This window comes from Ptychodera flava, chromosome 11, assembly GCF_041260155.1.
Source record: "Ptychodera flava strain L36383 chromosome 11, AS_Pfla_20210202, whole genome shotgun sequence".
Classification (NCBI taxonomy): Eukaryota; Metazoa; Hemichordata; class Enteropneusta; family Ptychoderidae; genus Ptychodera; species Ptychodera flava.
This window is the reverse complement of record NC_091938.1, coordinates 12450494-12478272: the sequence shown is the minus strand read 5'-3', so window position 1 is coordinate 12478272 and position 27779 is coordinate 12450494. Positions and strand designations below refer to the sequence as shown.

The following is a 27779-nucleotide window of genomic DNA, read 5'->3' as shown; positions in this document are numbered from 1 at the left end:
TGTCTTTTAGTCTCAGTACATTAAAGGTTTGGAACCTAATCAACAATAATTAATCTGGTTACAGCATTATCTTGCTGATAACCCTTGATCGTAGTGGTTTAAAAGTCAAGTCAGTTGTTTGCAGGAGACAATCTGAATATTTGACTTCTTACATGGAATGAAAGAGCTGTGAATTTCCATGTTTTTCTTGAATTTAAACTAATTTCACAGTTATATGTACAAACAAAGAAATCGCTTCAGGTCTTACGAAGATGAATTTTTGAGGTAGTATTGATCCTCAAAATGATATTTATAAAGTTTCACTGCCATTTAATGGTTTCCCGGAAAAAGTTCAACCCTTTCACCACCATGGTTTGGCTTAAATCCATTGTTTTCAATGGCGATTTTGGACCTCTTCACATCTAATGGGGATGAGTAGGTTACACCTTTCTTTTTTATCAGCAAGAAAGAAAATTGAGAGTGGCCGAGCAAATGTTTGGATTTTAGGTGTAAATTACAGAAAAGTTTGTAATATGTGAAACAAAAAAAAAACCACAGCCATTTACAGTATATTTTCAATTGAACTTTCAACCATTCTCTTTCAAAATGAAAAATAAAAATCGCGGGTCACCATGCAAATTTTGGTACCAGAGAAACAAATTACGGTTCAATATTTACACATGTTTGAAATTCAAAATGGCTGCCATCCCTGTGTTATCTCTACAGGGGAAAATAAAATTCCCAATTTTCACAAAACTAAGCCAGTGAAAACTGTTTATTCCATAAGCTTCACAATGAGCCCCAATAATTGGTAGGCTAAAATAATATTGGTAAAGTTTGAGAGTCCGAATTGAGGCACATTCTTCCTTAAAAATCAATACAAGGGAAAAGCGTTGTGATCTGTATCCCTGATGTGTTGAGGCAGCTTGTTTTGAGATGGCTATGTTTTGAAGAAGGCAAAGTTTATCTTGTACATTATCTGCTACTTGATAACAAATTTTACGCAGAAGGTGAAGGATCTAATTCTGGTGTATGGCGTATTTTGAAATGATGCATGAAACATCCAGAGGCTTGCTGGTCCGTGTAACAATAGCTGTGTGCATTTTGGTTCAACCAGACATTTACCCAGCAACAGTGACACTAATGCAGCAACGTAGTCATTTCTATCCCAATAGTATATTTGACAATCAGCTGGACCTAATTAGTGTTTTAAAAGACCTTTGTACAATTGTACAGTCCGTACAGAATAATTTTTCAGATGTAGATATATCCATGAAGCTATCGTAACAATAAGTTAATGATTTGTTTTGTAGTGATAAAAACAGTTGGGTCAGTCTGAAGTGAAAATGATAAACATTCCCATAGAATTTTGATAAGAGCAGGAATTTTTCATATCTGTTGAGTTCTGGACTTCCCCCACTTTTTTGAGCATATATGTACAGAGTCCAGCTTTTGAGAGAATATCAAAAGCGATGAGAAACATATCTGTGCAATAAATTGCATCAGTTTTCAGTTGGTCGAGGATTCACAGATCCGGATACAAATCACTCTGAGATTGTGTTATTACGTATTTTATGAAAGTGCGTCAGTGCCCATCCTCATTTGCCAACAAGTGTTTGGCCTATCTTTCTTATTGACAGTGAGGAAGGCTCTCTTGAAGATCTGTCCTTGTAGATCTCACAACCAGCTCTACATGATAATGTGTGGCAACGGGGTCTCAGCCCCTGGCAGCAAAACCCATTTATGAAATTGCTGCTGCCGCAAATCAATTTATTACGGTTCCACTGTCACCAGAATCCCATCTGACAAACAAATACATATGGCACACAAATTAATCTTGTTTCTATGTTGTCATGTCGGAGAAAGGTTGAGTTTATTTGATCAATTTATTTAAATATTTGATTTATTTTTTTTATTAAATTTTGATAAAATGAATTGCCCGCAAAATTGTGTAGAATGCGTGTCTCATCAACTGTCACCTCAGTTGACAATAAGTGGACATTTTTTTGAAAAGAGGAAAGATGATTTTAGCTACTTGTCAATGAGTCTTAATTTAATTACGTAAATTGATGTAAATTCCCATTGTTAATGGGTGCAGTATTTGTGTTTGAATTCCAATACACAATGGATTTGCATGCTTTATGCTGAAAATATGTTCCAACAGTTCTGCCCATCAATTTGTGATTTCACAGAAAGTGAAGGGAGCTCCAGGGGTTATGAGACAAGTTTCAAATAATTGAAAAAGGTGTAGTTTTATTTTCGAATTTCCGTTCATGCAGGAAAAAATGATTGAAATTCTGTATGTGATATACATGTACTTTGTACATAATACTTTGTACATAATATTGTAGAATAAGGGGTTTTGAATTCAATAGAATTTATATATCCAATGTAAATAATATGGTGTGAGAACAGTTTACAATTTTACTGTAAGCACCCTTTTACTGTTTTTCCCATCATTTAAAATGTCTTCCCTTCATTTAGAATATCCTAAACCAGGATGTGTGCATGGCCAACTACCAAGAACAAATGGTCATGTGTTTGTAAATATTTAATGACAAAGGTTTTGGTGCATGTGAGAAAAATATAACACTTGGGTTAGTCACACCAATGTCTGTAAGTGATTGATAACACCACATATTTTGTGGATACATTTAGCCTGATAAGGGGTCATTGCCTCTTAGTGCGTTATCATTTTAGGTTGTTCGTGACATACAAGCATTTTGTGCATGCATGCATGTACGGTTGCCTTTTGAAGCCAGTCTTGTCGATCTTTTGAAATCTGGTCTTTCCTAAGGGGTATTCTGTCAACTTGTGCAGATTAACGTGAGAAAATGATCATGATATTGTATTTTTGGAACACAAATATGAAGCTCCTGTCAATGTTGTGGACGATGCTCTAACAAACCTGGTGATGACCTAGTGTTCTCTAGGGTTCTTCATAATTAGGGAAGTTGGTCAACCCATGCTTTCAATAACAATGTATTGACCTTGTTAATTTATGGCTTTTATAATAACTTAGCTAATATTAATAGCACAAAAAAGAACATCCCAAAAGAACAAATATGAAAATTGCGCACTGTGCTACAATATCAGACACTTCTGTAAAATCCAAGTCTGATAAAGAACACTAACTCCCAACTGTCTACACATGATTCTCTCTTACATTCTCATTGGGTGTGCACATGTTACACCGACAGATGAAGAGATTACATGTAACTGCCAGGAAGATAATTTCAAGAGATGATGATAATGCTACGCAATACCCCCCCCCCCCCCCCCCCTTTAGTAGAGCTCAGTAATGTTGAAGAATATTACTGTTCAGTTTCACCACCATGGATTGGCCCAAACCCAATGTTGTCAATGGTGATTGTTAATCAGTTTCCCCTTGGGGAATCAAGGGATTATGCATAACAGGTTATTTATCTGATGGCGGACTTAGACATGATGGAATAAAGGGAAGTTTTTAATGACCGGGATGTTTATACCAAGAAATCTTGTTTACGAGTATAACTTGGCGTGTTTACATATATCATCTTTACTGTGTGAAAATGTCTGGACACAGCATGGCTGTCTTTGTTTTAAGCATACGTGTGATAACGATGCATCTTACAAGAAAATGTTTTCACCTATTAAACAAGATCAAGGTGACATGGTAGGGTGAAGAAGGATACAGGAACTTTATGTATATAGACTGTTATACAAGCTGTCATGTACATGTATGTGTAGGTTGGAAAACATTTCCTGAGGCTGTCACAAAAATGCCAGTGGTTAGTGTTTGCTTAGAAAAACTTGTCAAGGTGATTGCTCTGAATAGAGCACAGAGACTAATGCGTCATGCGTGTATTCATCTTCCATTCAACAACTCATCCTATTTGCACTGCTGAAATCTCATCAGGGGTATAGCATATCTGATGGCATGGCCAGCACCAACATACCACTGGAAGGGAAATTTGAACTTGGGACAACCATTGATAGGAGGGTATCATTTCATATTAGAAATCTCAAATCAATGCCGTAAGATGAGAAATGTTAGCAACATTGACACTTATCAGAACATTCAAAGTAAAGTATGTATTTCTATAATTCCTTCAGTCTTGATTCTAGCCTTCTATTTAGCATTTTAGAGGTTGAAACAGATATTGCAAAACAGTGGCAGGTGCTTGAAGAAATAACACCTTGCTTTACAGAAGTCACAAAATATATGCATGCTAATTTATGCATCAGTGCATTCCCATATAATATAAAAATTATGTCAATTCAAATTTCCAATTATTTCATTTCACTTCAGTGTAATTTAAATGCTTTATCCTGTACCTTCCTCAAGGACATAGCAATTTCTGAACATCATCCTATTATATATATTATATAATAGCCAGGGGAATTTTTCACAGAGAAGAAGAAATCAGGTCATAAAAAGTAAATTTTTATACCCACAAAAGGACTGCTGTGTGTACCCATAGCATATCAAACAAAATTGTAGATGTGAAAGCTTTATTCTAGGAATCTAGTGAACAGAAATGAATTTCTAAGAATTTGTTGAAAGAAGTCGTCCATAAAGGCATTGTTTACTTTGCATTTCTTTCTCATATATAATAATTCAGTATGCTATTGTGACCCAGTGTATGCATGTGTTATTACTGGAATTTGACGTATCATAATGTATTAGTCTGTGCTATTGTGTATGTAGGTCTGTTGATTAACATCAAATGAAAGAAAATACTCTTTTCTTTGGTGTCCTGATCGAAAGGAATAATCCTGATTAGGTTGGACAGGAATCAATGTCTTTTAACAAATTCATTGGAAAACATGGAGTCGCGAAGTGTGAATTATGTAGCTAGGTGCACACATCAAAGAATATAACCAGGCTCTGGGTAAAAACATGTTCCATTATGGCTCATACCCACCTGTACATCCCCAGAGGGACTTTGGACAAAACAAATTTGTTGAGATAGTACCAAGCTTTGCTTTCAAGGAGTGTGAGTTTTGAATCTTCTATATTTCCCCATGGATAGATCCAATCATAGCTTTTAGAAAAACAAATTTATTCAAAATCTATGAAATTAAAGAATAAAAAAGCAATAATTGTTTTATGTCACAATACATATTAGTTGTGGGTGTTTCTGGCAAACTGTATATTGGTGGTTATATAAATTTGTCTGTACCTGAGTACAAACTGTGATCTTTACATAAGTCTGGTAAGGACAGACCTTTTACTAGCATAACACAACTTACGAAATTAACTAATGTGACCTATATATTCTGAACATCAAAGTAGGACATACCTATCTCTGAATCCGTGACATAAAGCCAGTGTAATGTTACCATTCTGTTTACACCAGAAATTTTACTGTAACTAAGGAGATCACTAACAGAGCCAAGTCTGTACATCTTTTGCTCAATCTCTCCTCCTGCCCCTCCCCCTCCCCATTCTCTCTGACCGTACTTCTTCAGGTGCAAAATATTGGATCAATTTCATCTGGATCGGCCTCATTAAAATGTTATAACAATGTCACTGTTATTATAGTGGCCACCAATGCAATCGTGCACGGTGCGTGCTGAAGATATTAGTTGAATTAGATGAACCTTGCACACACCATGAGAGTGCTTAAAGAATAACCTGTTGCTATGGTTACCATGGTTGATCCTTGCAAGGAGGCAGTTTGTGCATGCACTCTCACAACTGCAAAGTCGTTGACCTAGGAACCCGATTAAAAAGGCCGCCCTAGTTCAAGAAAAATTCAGATAAAATGCATCGCTCAAACCAAAGTGTTGCAACCTGTGAATACATGTAGGTGTCATGGTGTCTTTTTAGCCATCATGCTGCTTGTAATCAGAAAAATTATCTCTGAAATGCAGAGATACAGGTGATGAAGATGTGAACAGACTGCACCTTGGGCTAAAGACCTGGACTGTACAGCCATTCCTATGCAACTGCTACCATCACATTGACATTTTATTACATCAGTAACCTGCCCTGTATATGAATGCTTTCTGTGTGCCTGTTGTATGCACTGCCTTATTGTACATATCAGTTTACAAATGAATTTGAAATTGGATGATATTGTAGTGTAATTTTGATTTTCACAGCTGTTATGATTGTATGCATGTATTTTTCAAACAACAGTTTAATGTAAAAAAAACATATCCTGAACAGAATGTGGTCATATCGCACAAATGTTGCATCTTGACATAACCGTTTAGGTCTTATATCTCACAGACTAATATTTTTAATGCATAACAGAAAAGGAGATTACTGGTAAGAGGAAACGCAAGCGCATGCATCATGTATTATATTAACACATATTCCAGTGCATTTGTATATTTATCACTTTGTCAGGCATTTGCAAATGTAATCTGATAAGTAGCTTGTGTATATGAAATTTGCATTCATCACTTTAGTGGAGGAATCCATTTATGTTATTCTAACCAATGAAAATTTACAGGCTTAGATTTATCATGTCTATGCCACATTTTAAACTCACAGTATCTGCTGAAATTGACTGAAAAGAAACATCCATGAAATAAAGTGCATACATAAACTTGCACAACAATTGTATAACGAATAACAATGACAATCATTATTTCAATTGTTTCTCAATACAAGAGCTTTGAAAACTACAGAATTTTTCTAAATAAGAATGCTGTCATATGTTAAAGCTATGATAGCAGAAAATTCTCGTTAAAATTCTTGCCAGCTACAAATGATGGTACCATTAAAAGTTTCAAAATATTTGAAATGGGTGTATAAATATAAATGGTGTATAAATAGAATGAATGGAGATTGTGCTAAAACGGGTACATGTAGATCAATACCTGTACATTTTTTGCTCACATGTTTACACACGTGGGCATATGTCGCAGCGATGTCTGTCTGTCTGTCTGTCTGTCTGTCTGTCTGTCTGTCTGTTGGTCCATTATCTCAAAAACGGCTTATCAGATCAGAATCAAATGTGGTACATATATTCAGTTAGCAAATGGCAAGAACTGATTAGTTTTTGGTGGGTCTGGCTTGCATACTTTTTGCTCATTTGCATAATTAATGATTTTAGAAAAAATGGATATATATTAAAAACACCTACACAAATTTGATGAGATTTGCTACAAATGTTGATCACACAAAGATATATCAGCAGTGGGAACCATTAAGGGTGACATGAAAGATAAATGCTAATTTGCATATTTAATGAACTTTCCTAACTAGGGATATATGTCTGATTTGACTTGATCAAAATTAACCAAACTTGGTATGTATATTAAAGATACTATGATTTAACATTATTGAAAGTCATTAAGCGTTTTAATTTCAGCCAATTCCTAATTTGCATATTTCATGAACTTTGTTAATTAGGAATATATATTTGAAATGACTGGACCAAAGTTGATGAAACTTGCTACATGTATTGAAGCCACTATGATACAACATTTTTGAAAGTCATTAAACATTTTTACTTCAGCCAATTCCGAATTTGCATATTTAATGAACTTCCCAATTAGGGATATATATCTGAATTAACTTGATTGTAGTTGTTGAAACTTACTATGTACATCAAAGATACTGTGATATAACATTATTGAAAGTCAAAAGACATTTTTACTTCAGCCAAAACCTAATTCTAATATTAAATGAATTTTCATAATTAGGTATATTTATCTTAATGGACTTGATCAAAATTGATGAAACTTACTATGTATATTAAAGACTCTATAATTCAATATTATTGAAAGTCATCAAGCATTTTCTCTTCAGCCAATTCCTAATTTGCATATTTAATGAACTTTCCTAATTAGAGATATATGTCTGAATTGACTTGACCAAAGTTGACAAAATTTGCTACACATATTGCAGATACCATGATACAACATTACTGACAATCACTAAGCATTTTTACTAAAGCCACTTCCTAATTTACATATTTAATTAACTTTGCTTATTAGGGATATATACCGGGATTTACTTGATCAAAGTTGGCAAAACATGCTATGTACATTGATGATTATACCAGGTACTAGATCAAAACAATATCGAAAGTCATTTCACTTTTTCATGTCAGCTTATTTATAATTTGCATATCTAATGAGCTTTCACAGCTCAGCATATATGGCTTGAAGGACTTGGCCAACGGTAATTACACTTGCTAGATAAAGTGGTGATACAATAAGAGCAGTAAAATTACTTTAATATTTTTATTTCAGCTAATTACATATTTGTATACTTCATGACCTTTTAGAATTAATCGGCGGTGATTATTGTTCATTATGTTGATCATAATAATTTCAATGAAGTTGCAAACATGTGGCAAAGGTTCAAATTTACACATAACTTCAATATATAATGAAACACGTGAGCATTTACAGTTCATATCTGGACATTTTGTTCTCTAATTGTTCAACAGATGATTTTGTCCCTTGCATGTACTTCATACACAGAATACATAGCAACTTTTCAAATGCCTGAAACAAGTTTGAAAAACTGTACAGTGTATTGACCGCGTTTTTATTCTGCTTTGAAACAAATATTGACCTAAGGTATTACAGGTCCATTGGTGTCTATTTCATTATCCTCTCATCTGTTGATGTTGAAGATGGTTCGGATGCTTGGTTGCATCACTTACTGTGTATCCAGTCAATTTGTGTTGTATACAGTATAGTCTACATTTTAAGGTAGAGCGCGCCTCGGGGACAGATATCCAGACTCTCAAATTTCTACAATTTTTTCTGATTTGCCACTTGTTGGGGCTTATTTTAAAAGTTTTGGAGAAAGAAAAACTTTCGCAATCTTAGTTGTTCGAAAATCGAAAATTAAATTTTTACCCCATTGAGTTAACACAGGGATGGCGGCCATTTTACATTTCAAATATTGGTAAATCTTAGGTTATTGTTTCTCTAGTTCCAAAATTTGCATGGTGACCCCGATTTTTAATTCTTGATTTTGAAAGAGAATAGTTGAAAGATTTCTTGAGGAAAGTTTGAGCAAAAGTTTAAGTGTTTTATTTTCGAGGAGCATACTACCTTAATTCATATACTGTACAAAGATAATCACACTTACATTGCACTGGTGTAAAATCTAACAAATAAAGCAGTCACCCTTACATGCATGCAGTATGTGACCAGACATTGTCTACCTGAAGGGCATATACCATATCTACATGCAGGCAGTCAGAAAGCTGTTTATCAAATCAACATTCTTTGCTTCAAAATACCAAGTATTTAAATTTCCAGGCATTTGAAACTAATGCTCCCTTGTCTAGAAAAAATTTGTTCGGTTTAGAACGAAGCAGGCACATCTTTCCCTGTAAAATCTCCTGAACAGAGAACTGTTGCAGAATTATGATGCAAATGAGTTGGGTTTGCCGTATTTTAATGATCAAAGGTGGTGTCAAAAACCAGGGAAGGATAGAAAACCGTGTATTCACAAGATTGAAAAAGGGGGTTGTTGACCCCTGATTAGGTATTCCCACTCGTAAATCAGTGTTGGTTCATTACATATTGAAGTATGGTTTGACAGAAGTCCATCCACTTGACACCAGGTGTTGAAATCTTTAAGGACAACTGAAACACTTCAGTAATTGTCAACTGTTTCACACGTCCCTCTCCTTGTTGTGTGTATCTCTTGCAAGTTGTATAACTTTTCTGTGGAGGCAACTAAAAAGAACCTGGTGTTTTACTGTAACCCTTTGAGTGCTGTAATTTTTTCCCACCAAAATTATACTGCCAAATTTTACTAATCTTTTATGAATTTTTCTGAAATTTTTTGATAATTTTAGACCAAGTGGACATATTTTATTTGCTGCAGTTTTTTATCAAAATTTTGGCAAAATTCTGAGAAGAATTGACTGTGGTATATAAAGGTGACAAAAATTGACGTTGGTGCTCAAAGGGTAATGGCATACATTTTTCATCGTAGGTCAAAATGATCCTCGGCTCAACTTCAGTCTAAATGCACATAGCCCTGCAGACAGATCTGTGTGCTGAATGCCTCCACCATCAGGGCTCCATTCCAACAATTCTTCTACCTTCTCCTACCAGCTGACAGTTACAATGCCTTAGTGGCTGTATGATATGTCTTCTCTGTGACCCTTGTTCCTGTGTACATGTATTCCGTAAATGGCTGTAACTTTCCCGTTGTAAACTAAATATACCTTGATGCCGAGGATAAACATACTGTGTATGAAATTGAAATGGAATGAACATAATATTGTACCTGCTGTAGCATTGCTGGACTTTGCCTCACTCAGTTTGGTGAACTCAAAATTATTCCCATTTCGTCAGGTTGTCCTATGAAATTGCAAGTGGCACATTTCCATTGTTTTCCATTGTAAAGTTTGACCTACATGTGCATACAGAGTTTTGCCTGGTTATGCGATTTGGACAGCAAAACCCAAAGACTGATGTGGCATGTGCAGCGTCTCAGAAACTGTTATCGAATTGGGTGGCTGAATCTTATCATTATAACTGAGTAATACAAATAGACTCCTTAAGTTGCTGTTAATAGTGACAATCCACCAATCAGATATAACCTTCCGAGGAGGCTGCACATCAGCAGAAACCTGACCCACATACCGGTACAGTACTTATGCAAAACCTTGAATTACAACACTGCAGCTGAAGTGAAAGGTTGAACCCAGAGCTAATGGAGTATTAATGCAATTTTATTCATAATTGAAAGACTTGATAAAAGCCAGAAATTGAGGAATCCACTCATTTTGTTAACGCATGGTTACAGTAAGTATTTTACCGATTTGAAATGTTCAGCGGATGCTTGTACATGTAACAATAAGAGCCCCGGTATAGGGATGAATTCTTTGAATCATTATGAACTAATTGTACAGTATTGTTGTCCCATATTCATAAGACTTCACAACAATGATGAATTCATTCATGGAAAGAAACCAGTATTGCCAAGAGTTTGGAAAACAGAGGGGCGGGCCAACCAACATACATTGTATCAATGCACAATTTGTATTGTTTGGAAAATGTGTTCTTTTTCTATGATAATATAGTTATTAATATATGAAAAGAAAACAGACAGGTGGTCTACCCCTCAATGGATATATTATGTGTTAAGTCTATTGACCATCAACAGTGATCATAAAGTCTCATCTAGATCTATTTTGTCAGCCGAGGAATTTCTCAAACTGCCCAGAGATTGGTAAGAAATGTACCACAATTAGCTAGTGAACACTATTTGTATAAGATCAAGCTTAGTATAAGAAGGGGGAATTGCAATATTTATAAATCATACATGTAGTCGTGCGCTACTTTCCATTTGTATGAATTATTTATATAATTTGTTGACATGACAACAAAAAGAATTGCCAAATTTGCTTTTTGATGCACGTGCTCGTTTATGTCTACACTCCCTGCGTTTCTCATCGGTGAAACCTCAAATCTTTCTGGCCTGCGAATTCCAGGGTGCCTGTTGCCATAGCTACAAGTATGGCATTACCCTCTTCATATTTTACAGTAATGCAGCCTACATGTAATGATGTTTCGTGCCCTGCAGTGACAATAATTACAAAAAGATGTAAAGCATGAATGAGTTTGTTTGAAGGAATGAAAGCAATATATAACACTGTTGTGTCAATATTATAATAAAGTAATTCCATTACAGTATCAAATTGTTCATATACTTTTAGAAATCGCTGTGTGACTGTATTGAAATATTCAGTGTGTACTGAGGAAAAGGAAATGAAATATTGTTTGTAGTGAATTCACTCTGAGGGTGATCCCGCTACCACTGTTCATGCACAATTCATCCTTTGCCTGTTTGTTAGGTTTTCCATAACGTTTTCCATGGCAGTACTCTCATGGAATCCCATTATTATTGTATAACTAGAGATGCAGTATCAACTGGAGGAAATATTACTGTCATTATATCCTTAGGGACCATCTCAAATTGTTGCAGATGTTACAGAAATGAAATTCCTTCAGTTAGGTCAAAACCTTCTCCCTTAAATGAAGATTCAAGAGTGGAAAATGTTGACTGTCTGAGAGTAGCCTAGATCCTTTCCGTCCGCTTGCCTCCGTACCTCCGTCCCCACTACCGTCTAGTCTCGTGAGCAGTATTTCGAGCTGGAGTTGTAAAAACTGCTCATTTGAATGTCAATGGTCACCAACTGAGACCATGATGTCACCAGCGTCCCTTTCAAAGTCAATCACTGAAAATGACCCTCTCATGATTGGCCTATGACTTGGTTGGGCAGAGCTGCAGTGTCAACACAATTACGTCATATTAATTAGCTCTGCCCAACCAAGTCATAGGCCAATCATGAGAGGGTCATTTTCAGTGATTGACTTTGAAAGGGACGCTGGTGACATCATGGTCTCAGTTGGTGACCATTGACATTCAAATGAGCAGTTTTTACAACTCCAGCTCGAAATACTGCTCACGAGACTAGACGGTAGTGGGGACGGAGGTACAGAAGCAAGCGGACGGAAAGGATCCAGGCTAGTCTGAGAGTAGCATTTTTCTATAGCTACTGAGAGGAACATGTATAACCAGGCCACAGTGCATCGCCAAGTAATTGAACAAATTTTAGTAATAATCAGGCGTTTTACTGCATAGAAGTGTCATTTTATTTTACTTCCCCTTTTTGCATCTCTTGTGCTGCTTTAAAATTTTGTCTTTGTGAAAGAATATTGTAAAGTCTGAGAGTAGGAGTATCTGACCTCAAGGCACGTTCTACCCTAATGACTGAAACACAAAATTGGCAAAAAAGTGCAATTTGTACTGCATTTGGGCGGTAACATGTAGGCTTCCACAAAATTTCCATAGTCATGGTGTTTTTTGAAGAATTGCTTTGAGCCAGCAATGGGAGTCATTTGCCCCGATAAATGGTGTGTTTTTCCATATTTTGGCTGAGAATTATGCAGTGTTGTTTCGTCAACATACAGTGAGAGTGAGATGACAAAGTGCATGTGTGGTTAAAGTAGGCAGATGCTTAGCATATTTTAAAAATCAAACTTTTTACCCTTAAGATTTGATGAATGAAAAGGTTAGGATACAATGTTACCGTCAGTAAATTGTGTGAGGAGTAAACACAAAAGTATGAGAGGAACAAGTTGGTAACAGTTACAATAACTGTAAAGTTTGTTTGTAATAGTGTGTATTTTGTGTTTATTTTTACACACAACGTAAAGAAGACTTGTAATTACAAAATAAAAGTGGCTACGTGAAGTTCACCACTTGAATGTAGTCAAAACCCCTCCTCCTGAAAGTCGAGTTCACCAGTTTAACAGTGGTCAAACCCTCTCTCCTGTAAATGAACAAATTTCCCTTCTTGCATTTATGCAACATTCTGAGACGGCCCCTCACTTTTCTCAAGTATAAAAAGCTGCTTTTACATAATTTACAAAGAAGAAAGCTCTGACATGTATCTCGTCAGAATACTCTACTGTAACTTCACCGTTTTGAGTTTGCATGAGGAGAGAACTTGAGTTTTCAGTTGCTTTCTTTCAGATAAGACTTACTAGAATGTTGAAGAAAAAAAGCAGTCATAAAACAGCTCATTAATTTTTCAATACAGTGTTGTGCATAGTGCGAAGACTAATTGCTCTTATCATGTGCAAATTCAATCAGCCGGCTGAACGTCAACACAAAAACATATTCAATGGCAAACTGAATGGAGGTCTGTCAGTGTTGCTGTCGCAATACAGAAAGTCATAAAATTCTCCTCATTCTGCTATAAAAACAAGGTCTGCATATTGCCAGTGTTGCTGAAGATCATCACGTTACCATCGATGCTGTTGCTAGGCAACAAGACCAAACCACTTGTCATATTTCTTGCCGTGGTACACTGCTTTGATGGTAGTGAGAATTAAGAGTTTAAATAAACGACATGCATGAACAGAATACAAAGCTTGAAGTTGCTAGTGACTGCTAATAGAGTATTTTTTGCAGATTGCAAGTTTACACTTTCCCTGAAAGTCTGTCATTTCCAGCACTGGCATATGAATAACACTTCCACTCCAGCCCAACACTTCCACTCCAGCCCAGTCTTAATATGTAATATCACTTTGAGTTCTTGATACACACTAGTCACTTGAAGAGAAACCCTGAAGACTGTATGACTGACATTCCTCTGCTTTTAATTCTTGTGATTAATTAAAAAAACACGTTGAGCCTTTTAAAATATAGAACATAATCACAAAGTAGGTATAATGCTGTAATAAAATGCTCATTGATTATTTTCAAGTCACCTGTAGTCATCCGGTGGCTGAGAGTTTTCATGTTTCTTACAGCTGCTCAGGAACGGTGGTCAGGTCATCAGTCATTGATTCAATCAATTGTGAATTTCATGATCTGTATTCCAAAACTTGCTGTCCATTCGACAATATTTCAAAAAAACACATCAACTCAGTTTACTTCATGTTATAGGGGCTTGTCAAGAGGTTTCACATTGAGCAAATTTTTAGCCATCTTTTTCATCAAATTGGAATATAATTCCTACTAGTGGCATTAGACAGGATTCTCTATGCTGTGATCAGGCTGCTGTAGAACTGTTCATGCTAATGAGCAAAAAAGCTGTTAACACAGCCTGCAGACATTTGTCATGATCTAGCACATCATGGAAAATATCAGCATGTAAAATTCTGATGAGTGATGCATTTGAAAATGTTATATTAAATGAACGAATGAAGTGTGTACAGTTCAAAATATATTATGAAAAAAGTATCTTTGCGGCATTGATCTCATGACAGAAATGAACAATTTCAAAATTGCCTTCAGAGCTATTTCAGTAGATTACGAGGGTTCTAAAGAGATTGTAATTATGAAGTTTATTTGATCTTTCAGCAAAATCTGATAAATGAGAGTGTGATTGCATAAATTTTCGTAAACAAAGTGTGATGATTTTCATGACACAAAAAAGACTTACTTAAGCATTTTCGTAATCAGCTTTTGCCTCTAAACAAAGTGATTAATGTGATATAACCTTGAGGGGGAAAAATGAAGAGCTTTACTCTGTACCATTGGGAGAACAGGGATTTAGGACTACGCCTTCATGTGAGCTGTGTGATTCAGCATTACCCCTAAGGATTTGCTTGTGTTTATTTGCTTTGACAGCAACCTAAACAAGCAGATTATCAGAAAAGAGTCAGGATTTGGTCCCATGTATTTATTCTTCCATTTGCCTAATATTCCCCCTCCCTTCCCCCTGAACAACAGAAATGTAATTGTCTCTGTGCAAACATGTACGAGTGCACAGCAGAAATGCATACAGGTAGACGGATTTTAACTGACAGTGCTGTCATTACTGAAAGATAATATTGTTGGCCAATTATGATTATGATAATACATTAATACCATGGTCTAATTGTATAATAATGATATACGTGTTTATTCAGCAATGACTAGGTTGTGATAAAACATAAGCCATAATCCATACCATAACAGTAGAATGCTGGAATGGATGTAAAAGTAAGGAATCTACATGTATTACCAGCAAAAAATAAACCTTTCCTCTGACCTCATTTTCTGTCCTTTTCTGAGATTAATTAAATTAAAAAACTCATACGTAAAATACTTGTATTTTGCGTCAATATTATTGGTACATAGGATAATTTGCCGTGAGGGAGCTACAGTTCATTCACTCTGTCCATGTAATAAAAAGCCAGGGTCACATGATGTGTGGTAATTCAACCATGAGAATCTGTTATTGAATCTATTATTGTTTTGTCAATGACTGTGTAAGTTTACATTTTATTGTGTTGCGTCCAGAAACCATAGCAACAAACACTTGTATCTGGTCACCATTTTTCCGTACATTTTTATCCCAGGAATATTACCAAGTCACCCACAGTATGGCTACTTCAGCATTCATGACCCTTCTCTTGCGAACACGTACATTGCAAGGTACTGATGCAAGCTGCCATGTATAGTACAAAAAATGTACATTGAAAATGATATAATGTGAAAAGAACAAAATGAATTACAAAGAAGGTCATCTGGTGATTATCAAATACCCCCTTTGGCAGTGTGTTATCATTTCCCCCAAAGCCCCTGACTGCATGTATGTCACTGATGAAAATAAAATTGTTTCCACACACACTTCCTTTGTGGCCATTTTAAAGCTTGTTCCACCTGACACACAAACACCATAATTGAGATCAAAGAGAGCTGAAATTGACACCTGATCATATCATATCATCCATTTGTGAAAATACTAGAATTACAGCTTGCTTCCTAAGGCTCTACAGGGCTAGCTATCCCTCAGTTCAGTCCTTGTTAGCTGGATTTGAATATTAAAAAGCAAAGTTTTGCTTGACAAGTTTTTCTGCTGTGTACGATTGTACTAACTTTTTCAATAATTAACTTAGAAGAGCTTCTTTTTTGCTTAAATTGAATCTATTTAAATCTATCGTTGTTTGACATACATGCAGACAAGAATTCTTGTGGATAGATTTAGACCTTCAAAGTCATTAAATGGGAGGTAGGCTTGGGCGATTGTCGGGGTGGGTTGTCACATGCCTTTTCTTCAGTGTCAATTGGTCCATTGAAAGTAACTTTGATGAAACAAGTTTATCTGAGAAAAGGATTTTTGAAAAAATTCAAAAGTTCAAGATTTACTCTTACATGATATCTGTATTGGTAGCATCTTTACCAAGGTATGCATGAAAATAGATACCTGTGCTGTTCAATGGAAGTTGATGTTTGATAAAGCACGACCCTCTACATGTACATGTGTCAATGTAAATGGAACATTCCGCCTATTTTCTTATTTCAGATTCAGATGCAGGTATTTGATAGCCTGTCATCTATTTTTCTTCAACCAAGATGCCATATCTTGTCACAGTTTAGCTACAAGAAGTCTATAAGTTTTTCTTTCACAGCAACACATCTGTCAAAATATTATTCAGATTGATTGAAAACATTCAGTCCTGAGGGTGTACACAGTGTGTTTCACAGTCACTGGTGTATGAGTATATTGGTCAGTTAGCATTTATGTCTATATAGTAATATTGAGTTATACCATGGAGCCTTCCTAAACCTATTCACCGGAAAGTTCCAAAGGATACAGGTTATTGCAGCAATGAGAAGGGTATTGGGAACAGGGATATTGAATAACGCAGATTCTGATGAGAGGTGATCAAGGGTAATCGCAATTACATATTGTGGCTGAAACGAAATTGCATTGCCCCAGACAGTGGTTTGCTCGGCTGGTACATGTATACGCATAGCAGTGACAATCTTGCCTTTTTTGTCTTTTATGGCAATACGATAAGGACAAGTTATAAACGCAAGTCGTGCATCTGAAAAAAAGTGATTGTCACAGCATTGTGAGTAATTTAGGTCAATGAACTTATCGTACCATGCAGTGAGTGTGTACAGTCAATATTGATGACGTTCACTACATTGCCCCAGCTAGATCTTACCTTTTCTACTGTTATACATATATTCATGTGGTATATCCTCCCATCAACACCGCCCTGATGTACACAATATAATCTTTGGGCGGTGTTTTGATGTCATTTTGTGTGGGTGGACTGGCAGAAGAGATCACTCAGCCAGGTCAGACTCTGTACAAGGAAATAAATTAAAATTAGTCACCATATATTTGTACATGTGTCCAGTGCTATTGTGTACAAGCCCAGATGCGTTTCTCCTCCGTGGAGTCAACATGCACTGACTATGCTATTGTCAAAAGTAAGTTTTCCTATGTCAAGTTCATATTTGCAGCTGATTTCAATAGGGAGACTGTTCTTATTATGAAAAGTTCTAATTCTATTTTTTTTCTCTCTGTCCAGATTCTTCAGAGGTGTATTTTGATACCAAGACCAAGGCGGTAATGGCGCAGACTTCACATTCCCAAGCTAATGTCAAAAGCAAAGTAAGTGATACTTCGGTTGGGAAAGAGATAAAAAAAGTGGGATGTATGCCATAGAGTGGATTAGGTTGCCTAGTCCCTGCAGAGATGATAACAAGGCATGATATATAGTGTACAGAAGTCTTCCGTCTTTCAGATCAATGCCTGTACAGCCATTCTTTGTAAAGACTCTTGCGGCTCCAAGTCTTATTCGAACATTTCCATAGGAGCAGATATTGATTTTTTTGGTACCCAGTAGTTTCACTTTCTTGAATTGATGTTACAGTACATATATAACTCAATACATAGGACATAAGTTTCAGCTTCTTACAGTACTTTTTTTCAGAAAATTCCTTCATTCAGTATCCAAAACTTCTCTTATGCCGTTTTCTCGCTTTCCAAAAACTTATGCAACAGTTTAGTTGTCAAAATACCATGTGTCAAGTTCGTCAACAAAACCGGACTGTGTGCAATTTTAAATGTACCAGCAAATACCCCTGTTAAAGCTGAATTACATCAAAAATAACATATGCTGTGTACATGTACGTTTAATATGGAGATAAATTTATCTATATATAAACGTGTCAATGCCAATTAATGGTGCATAAGATTGAAACATTTTGAATAATTTAAACATCTTTGTTTCTTTTGTAAATTGCATTTTCTTTCATATTCTACTCCCTACTATGTTCTATTATATATAAGATTGCTTTGTGTTCAATATAGTGTTAGCACAGCCAGTGGGAGTGTAATGTCGACTTTGACAAGGAAATTTTTGTCCAGGCAACATGTAGGGTTCATTTGTCTAGAACAGAGCAGATATACACCCATAATGCAATGCACTTGCTACAGTAATACCCTGTATTTCACCTTTCACCATACAGAAGACATTAACGTTTTCATGAACAAAATCTGTAGAGTGGTGTATAATTCAAAGTTACCAGTACATCAATTGTCTCTTTAATGTTTCCGCCTGTGTCTGAACAATAAGGGCCACAAGCATCCGCACTGTAGCAGTCTGTTTGCACAAATTGAAAGATATTCCCACAGGTAATATTGAGTTGTGTGCACTTTTATGTGATCCCTGCATTTTTCAGAACTGCCTGTTCAGTGATACCTAACAAAATGCATTCTGTATGTTTCAATATGCTCTCAAGAGAGTTCAAATTCTTTCTTCAAACTAACAGCTATTGTCCGTGCAAGTATTCAGTGTAGTGTACAGTTGTATTAAGACATGAATATTGGTCATTGACTTTCTGGTATAGTACATACTGATACAGACGGCTACAATATTATTCCAACCACATCTTTATTTATGAATCCCCATTTGCATGCAGTCTAAATGATTCATTTGACACGTTGCGTCCCAGAGTGGAAATTGAGGTGGAAAAGTTCACTCGACCTTTCACCCTTGCGCCGTGAATTATGGCGTAATAGCTATGTCAGTCAGAGACTATATTAATCACGTTTTACCAAGAGCTGGCAACTTATGATGCGTGCTGGTCACTTCTTGACAGAAGTTCACATAAATGAGCATGTCATTTGTAAAAAGTCTCCTTCGTAAGATGTAATTCAAAGCTTCATCCATCATCTGTCTGTTTTGAAAAAAGTTGGATAAGAGAACAGGAAAGATTCATCCTCATGTAAAACCCTCTGTTTTCTCAACCCTGAAGTGATACACCAGACACTGCAGTATACGGAAAGTAGTATTGAAATGGGTCAGTTGAACAGAAGTGGATAGAATTTTCTCCAATAGTTTTAAACAGAATTTTTGTATTGAAACTACATTCCTGTTTTAACAACTATCAAAATAAGAAATCAAAATTTTAGATAACCTGTAGTGATCTCACAACTATGACTTTGATTTTACCATTTCATTGTAGATCTATTGCAGACCAGTTGTTTAATTTGTACGAAAGGTGCATTTATCAATATTACATGATCTAGCTTTCAACTTTTGACCTTTCTTACATTATACTGTACTGTCTATCATTAAATAACAGTCCGGGTTATGTCCATAGAGAGGATAGTACGATTGACCAATCAGCGAACCTGCCGCCGCCAACGTCATGAATATACTTAACCATGCAAACCTTGGCTCGTACATTGCAACGAGTTTGGTACTTTTCGGCTTGATTTCGCCCTTTATTTTTAGCACTGGGTAGTTTTTAGTTGTAGACGTTACGCACAATGTTCAGTGCGGCCGAGATGGTGACCGACACAAGTGGTTAGTACATTGAAAATTACTTATTTGGATGAATTTCCTGGCCGGGTACGGCTCCTAGAAATCAGCATTTGACCCTTGTAAATCTACAGTAAGTTATTTGTCGCCAAATGTCGCCTATTTTTGGTCAAATTTCAATTTAACCTTGCCATCTGCAGTATGCAGAATTTTTCAAGCTTTACAAAGATGGGTCAACTGTTTTAGTCGGTCATCGGAGCACGATGGAGCACGATTTTTTCGATCACCATGCGTTTCCCGGTACGATTGACCCTTCGCTCAGAAAAACGCGCGCCGGATCAATCGCCGAGAAGTTAACCAAAAGCTGGAAAAGAGAACGAAAAACGTCCAATAACTCTTTGTCGAATATGGTCAAGGGTAAAGAAACTCAGAAAACTATTCCTGAAGAAATCTTACAATTTTTAACACGGTAGAACGTCGCCAATCGACTGGAGCTAAGATACTTCCGGGTAGCCAACAGTCTCACTCGATCGGTGGATATGTCAGGTCATATCGCGATCTGAACAAAGTGAACCAACGTAACCTTTGACCCTTGTTACTATACAGTACGTGATTGGTTCTTGCCTTAATTTCATTAAATATACGGTACGCCATTGGCTCTTCCCTACTATCCTCTATATGGACATAACCGGACTGATTAAAGGGACAAAGTCGGCCATTTTTCATGAATTTTGTGTGATGCAAGATACTACTTATATTGTTTGACATATTGAAAGATAATGAATGAATGGGTGACCATGCATATATTCAACCCCAGTTTTACACAAATTAAATGAAACCATGGCGAAAATGAATTAACGCTTATGACCATTAATTCATTTTTGCTATGGTTTCATGTATCATGTCTAAAACTAGGGTCGAATATATGCATGGTCACCCATTCATTCAGTCTCTTTCAACAAGTCAAACAATATATTAAAGTAGTATCTTGCATCAAACAAAATTCATGAAAAATGGGCTGACTTTGCCCCTTTTAAGTGGTAGAGTAGCTCTTATTATTGGGTATACATGTTTACAAAGCATGTTAACCATATGTGCTTGAACACTGTTGTTGATACACCCTAGTTGATAAAGAATAACATTCACCTTACAAAGACCCATTACAGCACAAATGACAACTTCGATAAACAAAGGAGGGGTGTACAGTAACCATACCCAAGCCTTGTCTGTGTAGGGGCGCCTTAAAAACTTGAACTGAAATGAACTTTGCTGATCAGTTTCATTTTGTAAACATGGACAGTTTCAAGCTGCCAAGTTCTGCAAACAGATGCTGCAATATATCACATGTACGTATAGAATGCTGTCACCAGTCATGGCAGTGAACTTGAACATTGTGAGTCCTAAATACCAGTAATTAAAATAGCGGAGATGCCTGGGCTTAACCCTTGGTAACACCCTATCACCTGTTCACCATGTAATTACATACTAGTGACAGTCAGTCCTTTTGTCAACACTCACCCAGGATACAAGCTAACAAAGGTGGGCTCTGAGAAAATAATGACAGATGGTCTGTTTTGTGGAAAAGGTCATCTGTCAGAATGAAGAAAAAAAGTACTTTTCAATTCCTACTTGCAATCATCAAAACTGCTGTGTTATGCCACCTCACTAGCTCTTCTATCATCCTTTGTGAACACCCAATCAAGGAGTGGGTGTCCCACTAGTTAGTACAGCTGTCAATAGCTGATCAGTGTTTCAATTGAGAATTTGTACCTCAGGGTCAAAAAAGTTACACTGCACTTCGAATACCCATGTCACATTCTGTGTACGTGGCAACATATTCCCGCATATCCTGGTTGTATCCCGGCCCTTCTCTCAATCATAGTGGACCTAATTTGACATGATTTGTTTGAAGAGATTCGCAAATATATTATGTACTCAAGTTGCAAACCATAAACTTTGGACATGCATTCTTTGTGTACCTGTTCCTCAGAATGTCATCGACCTCTGTCTGCATGACACGCATATGCTTATCAACTATTTCTGTGGGAACTGCCCTCATATATGAAACATGTTTTGAAAATGCTGTGATGCATAATTTATGGTACTTCCCTTTGCTCAGAAATGAATGTACACATGCCTGCACATATTCACCATTTCACATATGTCTGCGTTTCCCTATTCAGTGCTGTGCAAGTAAACTTGTTTTGTCACTGCGTTTCCTTCGTGTAAACTTGCGTAAACATTCTCCTCATAGGATACAAGTATTCACTCACAAAAATGCACAGAAAAAACCACAAACCAAGCTCAATGAATTCATGTGTGGTGCTCATCTATTTATTTATGAAAACTAAATGAAGCGAATCGATATTGAGTGATATCATGTATTAACGTGTAAATAATTACTCGTGACGCACATGAAGCAAAAGAAGTTATTCTAATTATGTTCTGAGCCGTATTCTTCAACTCGTAATTTTAGGAAAGGTTAAATTTTAGGAAAGGTTAAATTTATCGTTAAGGTTTGTTAATTGTACATGTATGTGCATTGGCGATAAACAATAAAGCCCAACCTTGGGTTGATGTAATATAAAAAAAACATATTTTAGTCTCAATATCTATGATATATCACACTGAAATGATATGATAATTTTCTATCATTGTGTAGCATTGCATATTTTATTGGAAAAGTACCCTTTCATGGTGTCGTGTCATACTTAATATTATATAATTTACATCGTTTTGAAACATGTTAGTAAACAAGTTATTGCACCATCATGATCTCCACCGAGGTCTGCTTTGTCATTTAGTAGAATTTATTCCCCATAAAATGAATTGATCAATTTCAAGAAAAAATTCAATAAAATATTAATGTAAGCATTTCACTCAAACAGATCAGTTTGAAATGTCTGTTGTGTACCCAGACTATTGTTGTCCGTCGGTGCAAAGGTCACCCTAGCCGGGTCACAACATCAGGTTTCGAGACTTAGCCGTTGGAGATTTCATACAATGTGAAGATTAGGGAGTTTCAATTTATTTGACCCATGAAGATAATGACTGATATGCTCAAAGTCCGGCTGGAAGCGTGATAAATTTGTGATATGGAAATGAAGTCTCAGAGATTGGCAAAGTTCAGCAAAAAATGACTGGTTCCTCGGGCTGTCATATTTTATGCTTGTATGTAGCTGTTTGGAGAGGAGTGTCAAATTGGCTTTATGAAATGATCATTTCCATGCAAACTGTATGAAATAGCAACAGATGATGTGGTGCTGTTCAGATCAAATTTATCCTTTTCATGATTTATGGTCAAAACGACAATCAAACCACACTGGAGACCAAGCCAATGTGTTAGTATGGTTCATCATGTCCCACATCTCTGTAATTTAATGATGTTCGTGTTGGCAGATATAGAAATGTCAACGACTGAGGCCAACCTATAAAAACTTGATCAGCCTATGGATTATGAGAAAAGGGCATGATGCAGTCTTGGTCTGTAGACCTATACAAAGATATGACCTAAGATTTATCGTTTATGTGTAATACAACAGTTGGTCTGTCGCTAGTTAACCATTCACTATACCACTTCCATTCATTTGACTTTGAACCTGACTGGGTTATATCACGAGGTATTCATTATTACATGTTTTAAATGTTCCTCATCCTTCAACTTTATCCAGCTGCTCTGCCTTCCAGTTTTCCAGTGGACTGGTCTGTCACCAGCATACAGGCTGAATCAAAGTTTGAAGCGCGTAATATTTACAGTTGTGTCCCCTGTTTTGAAATCTTTTGATTTGTATAGTCTACATACACCCAGTCTATTAAAGTAACTTGGTCTATCATGCTAATTCTGAAGGAAAATTCTTGGGTTCAAATATACTGCCACTGGGACTGAAAGATTCAGTGATGTGTGGGTCTCCGCTAACTCCAACCCCAACCAGTTTGAGTCGGCGGAGACCCTGGATGCACGAGTGGATCTTTCAGTCCATGCAGCTGAACCTCCAACCGATGAAAATTTACAGCAAGCAAGACCAGGTAAAATACAGAAGCAGATAAGTGGTTTCACAATAAATGCATGCACGGAACACTAAAATAATCCAAGTTGAACAGAACCTTATGTGTAACAGAACTGTACATTCAACCTCCCTGTTCCTAATTTATGTTCATTTGTGTCTCAGTAGATTGGTTTAACATCAATTAGCCAAATGCAAACATCTGTCAATAGAATATGTGCAACTAGGGGAATTCAATTTGATCAAACAATTACTTTATTTTATATTCCAGTTTTTGCATAACCAAGGTTGAAAATACTGGTCAGTACCTACCACCAATATTTCTGTACCTTCTCAATCCACTTTAATGTGTAAAAATAGATTTACTGGAAATGATATTGACAAAGTTGAAGGTATTATTGACAGACTATCTCATTAAGGCTTTTAGAATAATTATATCAATACAACTGGATGTGTACATTTCTGTTAATCTTTTGTTACTGTTGTAAGTCGTGAATATCATTTTCCTTTAACCTGTCCATCCCAAGTCTCTGTAAACAGTTGGTCCGGCATCACCTTGGATAATATCTCTATGTGTAGAACTTTCCAGTCCATATTTTGTGTGTTCAGTTCTAGTCCTTCCAGTGGAAAACAAAAGCTAGTTTGACAACAAGACTAGAGGGCTGAAACGAAAACTTGTTTTGGTTCAAGGTCAAACACACCTTGGAGACACATATTCTGATTGTCAAATTTTAAACAATACTTGTGTCAGCACATTTTAAAACCTGTGAAGGAAATGAATTTGAAACTGCCTTGTCTTTGTAAAAATAAAAAAATGTTATTGTTTTTCCATACCACTGAAGTGAATGTGTCGGGTTATACCCACCAACGTAGCAGAGCAGTTTATGTGCCCTGGCGTTTACCTTAACAAGAGTCTGTTTAATAGTCCGAAGAAGACTGATAAGGAATATCCACCAACTCAGCAGACAGCTCCTCCACTGAGTAAACTGATATGCCTATACCAGAACAAACCATTTCGACTAGCACCCAGTACATTACAGAGTTTCGAAACAGGAACAAAATATTAAAGTGTAAAACACAAGTTGTTGTTGTTATAATTCAAACTCAAACCTAAAGAAAGACAGGATACAAAATGACTACAACAGATCATGTTTTACACTCCACAATATTTATCCTAGCCTAGAATCCTATTCCGTCCGCTTGCCTCCGTACCTCCGGGAGTGGGTCGGAGGTACGGAGGCAAGCGGACGGAATAGGATTCTAGGCTATATTTATCCCCACTTTCAAAACTTTGGCTTGGAGGCCATTTTGAATTTCAAATATCAGTGAAGTTTATGTAAATTATTTATCCTACACCAAAGTTGTGCACCAGGACCCCAGATTTTCATTCTCAGTGCTGAGAAAATGGTTCTAAATTTCCATTTGGGAAGATGTGAACAAAAGTTGAAAGCTTTCAACTCGTTTTATAGCTCAAAGATTTAATCACGGTTATTCAACCTTTTCAGTGCTTTTGCCATCACTATGCAATATACATGTATTCTGGTCAGCCATTACACTTTGGACATATTATTTTGTATGCACATCACAGAAGTCTATGTGTACAATGTACAATATCGGTTAATAATCACACTCCCAAATGCAAAGATATTGTGTATTCTGAACAAATTACAGGACATTTCCTAGACAAAGTAACTTCCTGTAATATTTGATGTCACCAAGACATCACAGCGGAGAAAAGGTCGTCGACAACGGCTCTACAGGGGTGGCATTTTACCTGGCTACATTATGCAAACAGTTTTAGAGACATTGATGTATTTTAAGTAGACAGGGTGCTATTACACAAGAAGCGTCTAGACTGGCTTGGATTACAGGAATGTTGAAACCGGTCAGCCAAATGTCTCTGTCATTCACAAATACATGTGGATTAATCTTCATTGTATATACATCTGAAGGTTGATTGTGGTGGTATGGTATACAGTGCAAAAAAGAAGCCATTAAAGTGCGGAAGATACATGTTTGGAAGTTCAGATCATGTCTGTATACTACAAGATAGTTGTTTGTGACTAATACCACAGTGTATTGCAAATCGCTCAGTAGCAAACTCTCTGTCTCTACATCAGATATAGGGGCACACTAGGTTGGGCTGAGCCAGATTGTCTTATAATAGGCAAAAATACTTTGTACGTGGCACTTCAACACAGACATCAGATACTGAACCTGTAATTGGAAACCTTTCAATTGGTTTATATAAATGTCATAAGTGGTAGAAAGTAGCAGTACATTGGGCATTATGCAGCAGTACTGCCTATAGTGTCCTGGAATTTCACTTCCCAATTACGCTTTCTCTGAGTTCATGGTTGCTTCAGCTGCTGCCAGCAGACTCTGCTTGTAAACAGTGCAGAAATTGTCAGACCTAGGCAACCTTGTTTCCATCAACATGAGTGCAAGAAATTATAATAAGACTGCACTGTTATAATGTGTGCTGCAGAGTTCATGGCTTCAGCTCTCCAGACACTTAAAAAAGTGCATTGGTGTGAGTAAACTCTATAAAACTTCCCCGAGCGTTGACTCTCAGGGAATGTTATGAGCCGTTTGATGATTTCCATGTTTCCAGCTTATTTATAGTGGTATAAATTTACAGATGAGAGAACCGGCCATGATAACAGTAGCCTAGCTGCATCAATGGTGCAAAAAAAACACATCCATATACACAGAAAATGATAAAAATGGCACGTTCCCAGCTATTGAACTTTGATATCCTTCATTTACAGAAAAAATTCATCACATCTCTCATCTCTGATGATAAACCCTGCTTACACATTACAGGCAGTCTCTTTTAAAGCATAGCATGACAGCAGTTAAAACGAGGTTAACTTTACTTGGGATAGCCTTGAACTTGACCACTAGTCAACTTTGTGAGCATGACATTGGACCTAAATGGTGAAATTCAATCCATACGACTGTTTACAGCTTCTCGTAGATTTCCCACTATTATGTTGTACACTCAACATTCCAGTTAACTTGACTTCTAAAGAAAATTAAAGGGCTTTAACTGTAGCTGTAGTTTGATAGTATTTTCTCTATTATTGTTTTGTATGTCAGTTCTTGTTCAACTCAGAAAGTATGTTAAAACCCCCACAATTTAGCTTGTCAACATAGCGCTAATGCATATAATATCGACTGTTATCGTTTCAATATGAACTCTTAAGGATGAGAATTCACTAGTCAACAATAACAGTTCCCTCTTTACATATACAAGCTGAGTTGACAAACTCAACACTTGATATGCTTGTGGCAGTAGAACAAGTAATTGGTGTTAATACTAAAAACAAATAATAGTAAAAACGTCCTGAAAAGTTACGCTACTGACCCTATAAAAATTGTCCTTGTGTTGTTATTATAACAATTAAGGGCATGGTTTTGTATATTTGTTTGTTTGTTTGGGGTTTTTTGGAAGGGAGGGGAAGAACTCAACAAAATGTCATGATCAGCAGTTTTATTTCTAAGATTCATTAGTGCAAGTGAGATTCACAAATCCATCGAGTTTAACCTGTTCAGCCCAAAATAACCAGTACACAGGTCCACAATAACCAGTGATAACAATGGGTTTATGTCAAACCATTGTGGTGATCTGTTCAAATAGCAGCAGATAAAAGAGAAAAGTGACGATAGCTCTACTGAAGCGGAAAGTCAAACTTACTCACTATTAAATTTCAAGCTTCAACACCACACAATGTTATCGTCTTCCAGGTGAATATAAATCATTTCTTTCATTAAATGAATTAAAAAAATTAAATTGATGTATTT

The 27779-nt window shown here is 36.4% G+C and overlaps 1 protein-coding gene across 11 annotated transcripts in view; it reads left to right on the top strand.

Annotated features, from left to right (window-relative positions):
• The window catches only part of LOC139143521 (spermatogenesis-associated serine-rich protein 2-like), a 66371-nt gene that overhangs the window by 21931 nt on the left and 16661 nt on the right, over positions 1-27779 (top strand). For 9 of the 11 annotated variants that reach the window (XM_070713931.1, XM_070713930.1, XM_070713929.1 and 6 more), the window contains exon 2: positions 17728-17810. In XM_070713931.1, the coding sequence (XP_070570032.1) occupies positions 17769-17810 (42 nt within the window). In that variant the 5' untranslated portion in view covers positions 17728-17768. Of the gene's footprint in view, positions 1-17313; positions 17627-17727; positions 17811-27779 lie in introns of those variants that run through there. The other 2 variants (XM_070713927.1, XM_070713926.1) reach the window with 2 other exon arrangements.